This window comes from Sorex araneus, chromosome 3, assembly GCF_027595985.1.
Source record: "Sorex araneus isolate mSorAra2 chromosome 3, mSorAra2.pri, whole genome shotgun sequence".
Taxonomy (NCBI): Eukaryota; Metazoa; Chordata; class Mammalia; order Eulipotyphla; family Soricidae; genus Sorex; species Sorex araneus.
Window position 1 is genome coordinate 200,538,503 of NC_073304.1, and position 12,805 is coordinate 200,551,307.

The window sequence follows — 12,805 nt, forward strand, 5'->3', positions numbered from 1 at the left end:
TACAGGCTTGATTTCTGTTTTGGATTAAAGTTTTGCTATTTTGCTCCTCATGGAGTTTTTGTATGGCTTTGAGTTTGATTTTCTAAAAGTGTTGCATGAAATACTGTCTCCAGTACTAAGGTTTTGGGTGCCCCAGCTACTTTAATTTATAGGTTATTTGGGGGGATAGGCACACCTGGCGGTGCTCAGAACTTATTCCTGGCTCTGTGCTCAGGGATCACTCCTTGAGGACTTGAGGGACCACATGGGGTGCTGGAAATTGAACTCAGGCTTGCTGCATGCAAAGCAAGTACCCTACTGGCTGCACTCTGTCTCTGCTCTCCGTTATTTATTTTATTTCAAATATTTACCCTGTTACTCCAAGATGAGTACCTCTCTTTTGTTTTGGCTCCTGGTGGGGGCCTAAGGGGGATAAGGAGGACACTTGAGCCATATCCCCAGCCCACTTCATTTCTTCTTTTGTTCTTAGGCTATGTTTCAAGGCACGAATTCAGACTGAAAGGGCATGCGGGTGTTTTGAAGGCTCGGTGCTTGGACCAGCCCTTGCACTTGGCACTTGCCAAGGCCTCCTCGGCCAAAGGCCCTCACTGTGTCCTCTCCTGCAGGCAGCCAACAACCTCATCGTCCTAGGTCGGGAGGAGGCAGGCGTGGAGCGGATCTTCCAGAACAACGGAGTGGCCCTACTGCTGCAGCTGCTGGAAACCAAGCGGCCAGAGCTGGTCCTGGCTGCAGTGCGGACCCTGTCGGGCATGTGCAGTGGCCACCGAGCGAGGGTGAGGGGCTGGGGCGGTTGGCCAATCAGAGAACCCGGTGGGTGACATGGGCGGGGCACTGGCTGGCATACACAGACCTTGCCGCAAAGGCTAAAGACCAAGCTGGTGGTATGACCCCAGATTCTGTGGCGCTCCTCTTCTCTCTCATCTGAACTGGAACTGGGTCGAAGCGAATTACCAAGTTATTTGGGGCAGGGGTTGGAGACAGACCTGGCTGTGCTCAGGACTTACTCCTAACTCTGTGCTCAGGGATCACTCCTGGCAGGGTGTGTGGAGGGGGACCATATGCAGTGCTTGGGATCAATCAAACAGGGGTCAGTCTTACGGAAGGCAAATGCCTTAACCCCTGCACTGGCTCTCTGGCCCCAAGATCTGGTTATTGAAAGTGGTTTGTGAGGAAGAGTAGGATGTGCCAAAGTCTGTGGTCGTTCACGTGGTTTCAGACTGAGGTTCGGAGCTGGTGTCTACTTTTTACACTCTCAGTCCATCTCAGTGTGGACTCCGGTCTGCAAGTGCTCCGTGGTACCACATGACCACTAAACTGGAGGAAGACTCTTCCTCCATAAAGGGGCTTTTCTGAGCGCTCCCCTCCCACCCACACCAAACTGCCTGTTCTGTTCTCATCTCCTGCCATCTGGAGTGGTTATTCCCCACCTTCTAGCCTGCATGGCAGCCTACGGGGAGGGGCAGCACATGACTAACTTTCCCTGTGGGTCCAGGCCACTGCGATTCTCCATGCAGTCCGGATTGAGCGAATCTGTGGCCTCATGGCCGTGGAGAACGAGGAGCTGACCCTGGCCGTCTGCAACCTGCTCCAGGCCATCATTGACTCTCTCTCTGGGGAGGACAAGCGGGAGCACCGAGGCAAGGAGGAGGCACTGGTTCTAGGTAGGAGACACACTTCCATTTGGGTTCTGGCCTCACCACTCCAGATGACCACTCCTGTCGCTGCTGGTGGTGGGGTGCTCATTTTCCCTTTCCAGCCATCTCACGAACTCTGTGATCACATTCGAATCACTTATGTATAGTTTTGTATTTTTTCTTTGACGGACCATGATATTAGGCTGGTACACTACTTGCTACCATGTATTTTTTTTCTTTTAACTTAACTACTGGTTTTACATTTCTACACATATGCACATATGGATTCATGCTTCTTCCTACACATCCTACACATCCAGGTCCTAAGCAAAATTTCTTAATTTTTTTTGGGGGGTTGTATCACTCAACAGTATTTAGGGGCTACTCCCAGCTCTGTGTTTTGTATGTGGGGGTCACTTTCAACAGCACAGAAAACATTGTAGTGCTGGAGTGAAGTCAGGTTGGTAGCATGCAAGACAAACACCGTACTCTCTGAGCTCTCTCTCTGAGTCTTTTAGCATCATTTTATTTTTTATTATTTATTTATTTTTGCTTTTTGGGTCACACCCAGCGATGCACAGTGGTTACTCCTGTCTCATGCACTCAGGAATTACTCCTGGTGGTGCTCGGGGGACATATGGGATGCTGGGAATTGAGCCCTGGTCACCCTTGTGCAAGACCCTACCCACTGTGCTATTGCTCCAGCCCCACCTTCAGCATCATTTTAGAAGATCCTTTTCTACCTACGAGAATCAGAGGCCAACTCACTCACAGGAAATGCCTTTTAATAATTTCATCACATTCCATTGTATGACTCTATCATAATTCATCAACCTGCTCTGTATTACTGGAGCTTTAGATTGCTTCCCATTTGTGTGCCTCTATAAAATGCTCAAGTAGCCATTCTTTTCATAAATCTATGTTTGCATTTATAATTGGTTTCTTGGAACAATTCCTAGAGGTGGGAGGAATTGGCTCAATAGCTCTAAAGGTCAATGGCTGTGAAAGCAGTTACAATTTTTTAAATCTTACTTTCAAATTCCTCTCTAAGAGAGTACATCAATTTGTACTCTCATCAAGTGTTGATAAGAGTCTCAAATCATGGGCCCAGAGAGATAGTACAGTGGGTAGGGCATCTGCAAGCAACCTACCCAGGTTCAATCCCCAGCATCACATATGGTCCTCCGAGCACTGCCAGAAATAACCACAGAGCTTTCCTGGGTGTGGTCCCCTCAAACAAAACCAAAACCAAAAAAAAAAAAAGAGTCAAATTATTCTCAGCAGATTCTAATGCCACCTTTTGCTTGCTTGTTTGTTTTATTGGTGACACCCAGCAATGCTAACGGTTTACTCCTGGCTCTGCTCAAGGGTCACTCCTGGCCATGCTTGGGGGACCATACATGGTGCTGGGGACTTGAACCAGGGTTAGTGAGATGCAAGGCAAACATTTTTACCTCTGTATTATCTCTCTGGATCCTTTAATAGCATCATTACTAAGGACATTTTTCTTATCATCAGGTAAAATTAATCTTGTTTGGGGGCTAGAGAGAAAGGACAGGAGGTAAGGCACTTGCCTTATGTGCAGCAGCATCAACCCACTCTGGTTCAATCCCCAATACCCCATATGGCGTCCAGAGTGATGGGGGGGTGTGTGTGTCAATCTTGAGCACACAGCTAGAGATAGTCCCTGAGCACTGCCAGGAATCACCCAAACCACCTCTCACAAAATCTTATTTTAGGGACTGGAGGGGTAGTATAGCAGGTAGGTTGCTTGTCCTGTATGCCACTGACCCTGAACACTGCCAAGTACATGACCCCAAACTAATAAATAAACAAATAAAACCTTTTTTCATTAATTTTTGAAAATTTAGTTCCAATTAAATAATCTGAAGCACAGCGGGTAGGGTGTTTGCCTTGCACACAGCCGACCTGGGTTCGATTCCTTCATCCCTGTCTGAGAGCCTGGCAAGCTACCAAGAGTATCCCGCCCACACAGCAGAGCCTGGCAAGCTATGCTTGCGTATTCGATATGCCAAAAATAGCAACAAATCTCACAATGAAGACGTTACTGGTGCCCGCTCAAGCAAATCGATGAACAATGGACGACAGTGCTACAGTGTGCACCTAGAAAGATGTGGTTTGCGTTCTGAAGATCTTGTTCTAAAAAATTGGTGGTGAGATGGATCACCTTGTTTCTATTTATTAACCCTTTAGTTTTTTTTTGTCTTCAGGATGGTTTGCTCATGTTGCTGTTCGATAAATTTTCTGAGAGATACTGGTACTTTCCTTGCTAATTTGTGAGAATTCTTGGTGGATTAATGCTATTTATATTATGGAGGGAGTCCTGAATTCTTTTTCACAATTTTTAAATTTATGACCTTTTGGGTCACACCTTGGCAATGCTCAGGGTTGCTCCTGGCTCTGCATTCAGGAATTACTCGTGATGGTGCTCAGTGGATCATATGGGATGCCGGGAATCGAACCTCGGTTGACTGCGTACAAAACTAACACCCTACCTGCTGTACTATTGCTCCAGCCCCGGGAATCCTGGAGTCTTGATGTGGTTTTGACTTATCCTAAAGTCAACAAATCCTATTGTCTTTCTAGCTGGAATCATTGGCAGTTCCAAGACAGCCTCCCACACTGGGCTACCTGGTAATGCTGGCCGTGGCATATTGGTCTTTCTTCTTTCTGTTTGTTTTTGTTTTGGGGCTACACCCAGAGGTTCTCAGTGTCTAACTTAGTGCGCTGTTTGGGGACCTCTCCTGAGATGCTCAGGGGACCACACAGTGCCCGGGATTAAACCTGACCCCCCCCCACACACACAGAGGATGTGTTCAGCCTTCAAGCCATCTCCCCAGCCCTCCCTGCGTCTTCTCTGGCAGAAATCTAGGGTTCCTTTAAAACATAGTGACCACATGTTCTATGGATGAGCCTCAATATGTAAGTGCTTTTGTTGCTGTTGTTTGTTTGAGGGCCACACCCAGCAGTTCGGAGGAGCTACTGCCAGCATAGGAGATTGTTCCTGGAGGTGGCTCGAGGGGGTGGAGGATGTGATACCGAGGTCCAAACCTGGGGCTCCTGCATCCAAAGTGTGCTGCTTAGCCCTCTGAGCCATCTCCCTGCACCTTGAAAGTACTTTATAAGCCTCTGCCTTTGCTAGAAAGTCCTTGAGCAATTCAGAGCCGATGCAGGAGGGACTCCCCACAGCATGGATACTGAGGGGTGTAGTTCATTGGGAGGCTGCAACTTCCTGAGGCGGTAGTGAGCTGTTGGACATCTCTGCTGAAGGATTCTTCACATATTGGTTTCAAGCTCTCTCCTTAAGCCTCGGTTCAACTCGGTCCCATTGTTGCTTTCCGGAACCTCACAGGATAAGTCTGTTCTCTCACCCTCTTTATTTAACACGACTTTATTTGGAAACATGTTATTGCACCCACTTTCTCCTCCACTTTATTTTTTTAATTTTTAAAAATATTTATTTAGAAAACACTTAGCTTTGGAAAACAACAAAAGAAATACCACATTTCAAATAAGCAACAGAATACCACGCTGAGATTAATTTCATAACAAAAGCCACAGAGAACAGGAATATAAATGCTGATTAAAGAGAAGGAGAACTGAGATAGAGGTAGAAAATAACTCTACTTACTGCCAGTAAGTAAGTCTCGTTTGAGAAGGAAAAGCTTCAAAACCAAAGGTTAGGAGAGCACTAGTCTACTAGTTTGCCAGAGGCAGGATGCATTTCTTGGGGTATCTGCCTAAGGGGGTTTGGTTCCACCAATGAATAATGATCCTAATTCTACACTAAGCTCATCTTTTGGGACACTGATATCATCTCCTGCTTCTTCTCCAAGTTTCTTCCACCAAGGTGCTAGTACATGCTTCAATGTAGTGAGATGGGCCTGCTTTGCTTTGGCTGCCACAGGCCTGGATCTACTCAGGAAAAGTTCAGGTTCTTTCCCTTTGGCCTCTTTCAAACTAGGTGCCTTCATTAACTGTTCAATGTTGGTGCTGATCTGAGCCATTAGAGCCTCTCTGTGCAGTTGGGCTCTTTCTTCTAGGGCCCTGCCCATAAAGTAGTGTTGCAGGCGTTCTTGAGCTTGGGAATGGAGCTCCCTGCTGGTCCTATCTGACGTCTGAGAGCCTGGATGCTTTTTGATATAGTCATCCACTTGTTGCTTCAATTCAACTCTGCATTCTGGAAGTCCTTGCTGACACCAAAACCGCTGCGGCCTCGCGGTTTTGGATTTCCGTATGAAGTCCAGGGAAAATTATGCCAGAAATTACATCACTGCAAGCTTTTACTCCCCTTTTGTGGTGCTCATAAGATGGAAAAGCCTAGGGAGAGAGACCCTTTCCCGTTGTCGCAGCCTGGGGTAAACTTTCAGTTCACGGGCTGGAGGTATTTCAGTGGGCTGCTGGTGTCCAAGGTAGTTCATTTGGGCCCCGAGATCTTGCTTGAGCAGCAGCAGTGGCAGAAAAGCTGTTGGCTTCATTTTTCATATCACCTCAGATGGCGCAGCCTGGCCCGGCGGCGCGCGGCGCGGAGCTCTCTCCTCCGCTTTAACCACCCCAATTGCTTCCACAATTTATCCAGGTAACAGGGTTGGGAGATCTTTTCTGCCTGCCTTGAAGCCCCTAGCTAGTAAGAGAATAAAAATCTCCAAGTCTCAGAGGTCTGACAGGGCACCATCAGGAAGAAGCATTCCGTTTTCAAATTCCAGACCCAGGCAAAGGCTGAACAGAGGCTCCATGGGATGCTAGCTTCTGGGGGGGGCGGGGAAAGAAAGAAAGCTCAGTCTACAAACAGGCTGAATTTCCTTCCTGGAAAACATGCTATTACTTCAGTTTGTTAAAAACAACAACAACAACAACAAAAAACTTCACAATGGCCTGGAGAGAGCGTGTGAGAGCAATGGGCCAGGTGCATGCTTTGCTTGCAGGAGGCCTGTGTTCAGTCTCTGGCACTGAATGGTACCCCAAGGCGGCCCAGGAGCAACCCCTGAGTGAAGAGTGAGGAATAGCCCCTGAGCGCTGCTGTGTACGGTCCCCCCAACAAAACCCATAGTCTCTCCAAATTCATGAAGATCCCTGAATCCCTGCCAGTTTTTTTTTTTTCTCTTTGGGTCACACCCGGCGATGCTCAGGGGTTACTCCTGGCTCATGCACTGAGGAATTACTCCTGGTGGTGCTCAGGGGACCATATGGGATGCTGGGAATCGAAACCGGGTCGGCCGCATGCAAGGCAAATGCCCTACCCACTGCGCTGTCATTCCAGCCCCTTTCTTTCTTTTTTTTTTTCCCCCTGCCAGTTATTGGGAGTGAAGAATTTTGTAAGAACCAGAGTTGTTCCAAGATGCCCGGGGCGGTGGGAGATGACCGTGATCTGAGCAACTGGAGGGAGTTGGGGAACTGCCAAGGGATTCTGCCTCCTTTTGGGGGGCAAAGATGAGCCCTACTCTACTCTCTGGAAGTTCTGAGACCCCGGAAGCAGTGGCTCTGATCGTCCTGAGTCCTGGGAGAAGCCCCTCCCAGTCCTGTTCTCTCCACTACTTCTCCCTCAGATACCAAGAAGGACCTCAAGCAAATCACCAGCCACCTGCTGGACATGCTGGTCAGCAAGAAGGTGTCGGGCCAGGGCAGGGACCAGGCCCTGAATCTGCTGAATAAGAATGTGCCCAGGAAGGACCTTGCCGTTCACGACAACTCTCGCACCATCTACGTGGTGGACAATGGTGAGCAGGGGGGTCGGGGAGCTCCCTCCAGGCCTTCTGGCTGGCGCTGAGCAGACAGCAGGCATAGCTCTAGTCAGGGAGGGATCTTCAGTCCCAAGTGGAAAGTCAGAACCAGACAGAGTGAGGATTCATTCCCGGGCTGGTGAAGGCATAGATCAGGCTCCAAACTCAGAGCCTGAACACAGCTGGAACTGACCCCCTGCCCCCAACCCCCAAACATGTGAATGCAGATGTTTACTTAACAAAAGACAGAGGGGGGAACAGGGTTCTGGATCCAGGGAAAGAGTTTTAGTCAGGTTTCACGGTGAGCAACCTGCATCCCAGGTCTCTGGAAGGGAGGGTGATAACAGGTGTGCTTTATATAAAGTGCAGAAAGAATGTTGTTTTATTGATAGGGTGTATTATGTTAAAGTGCCTAAGACGTGTGTGTATCTGAGAGAGAGACTGAGAGAGAGAGAGAGAGATGAAAGTGCCTGCCATAGAGGAAGGCTAGGAGTGGAGGGAGGGAAACTGGGGACATTGGTGGCAGAAACTGAAATGTACACTGAAGGGATGGGTGTTGAAACATTGTATAACTGAAACCCAATCAGGAACAACTTTGTAACTTTGTATATCTCAAGCAGACTCAGTAAAACAAACAAATGTTCTAGAGGAAAACCGTTCAGTTACCTTTCTCCGAATTCAACTCCTTTGATTCCTCAGGAATCATTCCTGTGGCTTTATAATCCACTGTGATGGATTCTTTCATCTGTTTTATGCGATATAGATCTTGTCCTAAAAGGTTCAAATGAGCTTTGACCAGGGTGAAATTTATTCTCTTTGTTTGATTTACACAGACCTCAGCAGAGTACATGTGTAAGTGCTGAGCGTTTGCCAAATTATTTTCGTGTTCCACCCTTCAACTCTGTTCCCCTGGATTCTGCTCCTGTCTGCAAATATGAAATCTGGGTATGACATGACAAACCTTTCCTGTCTGTACCAGATTATAGACTCAGCCTGGTCTCGGGCCCTTGATGCTGGGAATGTTGCCCCGCTGTCTAGGGGCCAGCCGGGAGCAGCTGGCACTGAGGCTGGTGGCTGAGCCGGGGTGGACAAAGCCTAGCAGGGACCTTCTGCTCACCTGCAGGCCTGAGGAAGATCCTGAAGGTGGTGGGGCAAGTCCCAGACCTGCCGTCCTGCCTGCCGCTGACGGACAACACCCGGATGCTGGCCTCCATCCTCATCAACAAGCTCTACGACGACCTGCGCTGTGACCCCGAGCGCGATCACTTCCGCAAGATCTGCGAGGAATACATCACGTGAGAGAAGGGTTTCATGTTTGTTTGGGGGCCATACCCTGTGGTGCTCAGGGCTTCCTCCTGGCTCTGTGCTCAGGGATCACTCTTGGTGGCACTCTGGGGGGACCTACAGGGTGCTGGGGAGCAGAGCCTGGTTGATGGAGCATAAGGCAAGCGCCTTCACCCCTGTACCATCTCGCCAGCCCTGAGATTCCGTGTTAGTTATGGGCAGCATAGGACAGCTCACCTCAGCCACACCCCATCCACAGCAGCAATCACTGATTAGCCCTCACCAGGGTTAGCGCTCTGGCTGGGTGGTCTTGGCTGGGCGTCACCCTGGACAGCCCTCAAACTCCCCAGCTGAGGCTTTGTGGGGCGCACTTGCAGACCCAAGCCATCCTCTCCCCGTTTTTTTTCTTTTTGGGTCACATCTGGCAATGCACAGGAGTCATTCCTGGCTCATGCACTCGGGAATTATCCCTGGCAGTGCTCAAGGGACCATATGGGATGCTGGGATTCGAACCCGGGTCGGCCGCATGCAAGACAAACGCCCTACCCGCTGTGCTATCACTTCAGCCCCTCCCCATTGTTTTTTATATAATGGAAGAGCACTGCTATTTATTCAGCCATTGATTAAGTTGATTGAATTGGGCATGAACTCCACATTAATTTTTTCTTAAATTTTTAAAATTTTATAAGTTAGTTCAGAATGTTTAATTACATTCAATATTCAAACACCAATCCCACCACCATTACACCTCTCCACCACCAAATTCGGGATGTTTCCATCTCAAACCCCAATCCCTGTCCCAAAATGCAACCAAAATAATGTATTTCATATTGTCTGTTATGAAGAACTGCTAAACATGCTTACAAAAAAGTGTTTATATAGGAAACAGTGTGAAGATTGTTCTATTTTGGCAGAAACCATTAAGACATTCTATAGGATATCACTAACATGTTGTTAAAGTTTGGGTGATGTGAGCTTTGGTATATATATCTGAAAATATGTATATATGCACATATATATTTCCCTCTATGATTTGTTGCCTACTATCAAGCCCACATGGCAGAGCCTGGCAAGCTACCTGTGCATATTGGATATGCCAAAAACAGTAACAATAAGTCTCTCAATGAGAGACGTTACTGGTGCCCGTTTGAACAAATCGATGAGCAATGGGATGACAGTGACAGTGACAATGATCTGAACCCCAAATGTGGTGTGGTAATTATGGGGAATGGGTAGGGAGTGTTTTATGATGTGTCATGCGGCCTCTAAAGTGGCTGCACAGTCCAGGAGTATGTTTACTTACATGTGAGGCTCAGCCGAGAGCGTGGGGAGACCTTGAGCTTGGTGGCAGTTGGGTTGTAGAGGTTTTGGTTGCTGGAGCTGGGTCCCTTGGGGCGGGGAGGGCTCTCACCCACCCCCCTCTGGGGTGCCCTGTGTGAAACAGCCTGGCATGGAGTCAGGTGGCATGGTTATGGGGGCCTGATGTTATGCTCCCTTCCGGGAGAAGCAGCGTGTGATCTGGACAGTGGCCAATGATGAGATTATCTGGTGCCGGCAGGATGTGGTTTATGGGTGTGACCCCTGAGTCACCAGAGACTGGGGAAAGCGGGCAGAGGATCTCCTCTCCTGGTCCTGTTGAGCCCAGAGTCAAGGTCACAAAGTTCCGCATTACCTGGGTTCCATAGGACTTCACTCATGTGTGAGGCTCGGCCAGAGCGCGTGGGGAGTGGCCTTGAGCGTGGCAGCAGTTGGGTTGTGGAGGTTTTGGCTGGCGGGGCTAGGGAGGCTCTCACCCGCCCCCCTCACCTCTCCCCTTTCTTGCTTCCTTCCCCTGCCCAACTGGTGTTGCTCTAAGAGCTCTCCCCAGTGTGCCAATCCCCATCCCAGAGTGTGCTTTTGAGGAGACACCATTCTATGTGCTTATTCCTCTATGGTACCTCTATGTGCTTATTCCTCCTCTCTGTAGGCACTGTGGGCTCCGATTAAGGAGCTGAGGCACAGAGAGGTGAATCTCCCAAGGGAGCACTACCTATGAGTGACGGTCCAGGACTCCAGATGGGTCCAGGACTCCAAGCCTCCTCATTGTTTTTCCTGGCCCCACACCGGGCCGGTGTCCCTGACTCCCTCACCTTCTGTGTTAGGGGCACGTTCGACCCGCAGAACATGGACAGGAATGTCAGCGCCATCCAGACGGTGTCCGGAATCCTGCAGGGCCCCTTTGACCTGGGCAACCAGCTGCTGGGGCTGAAAGGGGTGATGGAGATGATGGTGGCGCTGTGTGGCTCCGAGCGGGAGGCGGACCAGCTGGTGGCCGTGGAGGCCCTCATCCACGCCTCCACCAAGCTCAGCCGCGCCACCTTCATCATCACCAATGGCGTGGGGCTGCTCAAAGAGATCTACAAGACCACCAAGAACGAGAAGATCAAGATCCGCACACTGGTGGTGAGTCATTCGGTCCTAGGTACCGTGCCAGGCCCCAGGTCTTGGGAGCAATCAGGAGACCAGATGCTGGGGGGGCCCTCCAAGTGGGGTGATAACAGGAGGCTAAGAGCAGAGCATCAGAATAAAAATGGAGGCCTCTGGCCTTCACCTCCGGTGGTGCGCTTCCATTTGGAAAGTCATTTCAGAGAACACTCTGGATAAAAGAAATAAAGGGGTCCATTAATTTTCTTCATCAGGTTCTATGTGACACAGTTCAGCCTAGTCTTTTTTTTTTTTTTTTTTTTGCTTTTTGGGTCACACCCAGCGATGCTCAGGGGTTACTCCTGGCTTTGCACTCAGGAATTACTCCTGGCAGTGCTTGGGGGACCATACGGGATGCCGGGGATCGAACCCGGTTCGGCCACGTGCAAGGCAAACGCCCTTCCTGCTGTGCTATCACTCCGGCCCCTAGCCTAGCCATTTTAAAAAAGTGTTTTGGGGTCATACCCAGTGATGCTCAGGGGTTACTCCTGGCTCTGCACTCAGGAATTGCTCCTGGCGGTAGTTGGGGGACCATGTGGGATGCCAATTATCAAACCCAGGTCTGCTGTGTGCAAGGCAATAGCCCTCCCCGCTGTACTTTTTGCTCCTGCTCTCAACCTGGTCTGTCTTTCACATTTTTTTCTTGCAATTTTTTTTATTGTTTTTTTTTTCCTCTTACTGACAATTCATTGGGGCTGGAGTGATAGCACAGCGGTTGGGCGTTCGCCTTTCATGCAGCCTACCCGAGTTTGATTCCTCCGCCCCTCTCGGAGAGCCCAGCAAGCTACCAAGAGTATCGAGCCCGCGCGGCAGAGCCTGGCAAGCTACCCGTGTGTATTGGATATGCCAAAAACAGTAACAACAAGTCTCTCAATGAGAGACATTACTGGTGCCCGCTCGAACAAATTGATGAGCAATGGGATGACAGTGACAATTAATTGAGGATTCGAGACTTTGAGATGAGTTTTGTTTATATTAATTTCTAAAAGCCCTCATTTTAGGGTTTAGAGAGACAGTTTTAGGGGTCAAGGCAATCACCTTGCACTCTGCCTTTGTCAGTTCATTCCCTGGTACGATGTGGTCCCCTGAGCACCACAGGATGTAACCCAAGGGGCCCCTGAGCAACACTGGGATGCCTGGACTGCCCCCCCCACCCTGCAGGGTCCTCACTGTGCTGCATCCTGGGACTCTTGCATGGATCTGCTGGTCTGGTTGGCTGAGAATAGCACTTGGCAGGCCCTGCACCCTAAGAATAGCACAGAGACGTAAAGCTTTTGGGGGGGGTCAGAGGGTGGAGGGAAAGGGCAGGGTCAAACGCTTTGTGGACATTGCGAGAGGTCGAGGCCTCTCGACCCCAGATGAGCTGTGTCGTATGACACTGGCATCTGTGCAAGCAGGGCCCTAGCTTTGGGAAGCTGTTCGAGCCACAGAGGCCGTTGGTGCCTCTGATCCTGCCAGTGTCTCCCCTCCACAGGGTCTCTGTAAGCTGGGCTCCGCGGGCGGCACGGATTATGCCCTCAGACAGTTTGCCGAAGGCTCCACAGAGAAGCTGGCCAAACAGTGTCGCAAGTAAGGGGGTCCAGCATCCTCTCGGGAAGGGGGGGCAGAGCACCTCCCCCATCCGCTGTCCACTCCCCCAGGGTGGCGGGGCTCTCCTGACCCCACTCGGCATGGCCTCAGCCC

At 49.8% G+C, this 12,805-nt stretch overlaps 1 protein-coding gene across 1 annotated transcript in view; it reads left to right on the forward strand.

Annotated features, from left to right (window-relative positions):
- UNC45B (unc-45 myosin chaperone B) overlaps positions 1-12,805 on the forward strand; it is a 30,323-nt gene that overhangs the window by 2,739 nt on the left and 14,779 nt on the right. Inside the window, exons 6-11 of the mRNA XM_004608583.2 lie at positions 606-773; positions 1,493-1,661; positions 7,202-7,372; positions 8,499-8,670; positions 10,801-11,101; positions 12,597-12,691. Of these exons, the coding sequence (XP_004608640.2) occupies positions 606-773; positions 1,493-1,661; positions 7,202-7,372; positions 8,499-8,670; positions 10,801-11,101; positions 12,597-12,691 (1,076 nt within the window). The remainder of the gene's footprint in view (positions 1-605; positions 774-1,492; positions 1,662-7,201; positions 7,373-8,498; positions 8,671-10,800; positions 11,102-12,596; positions 12,692-12,805) is intronic.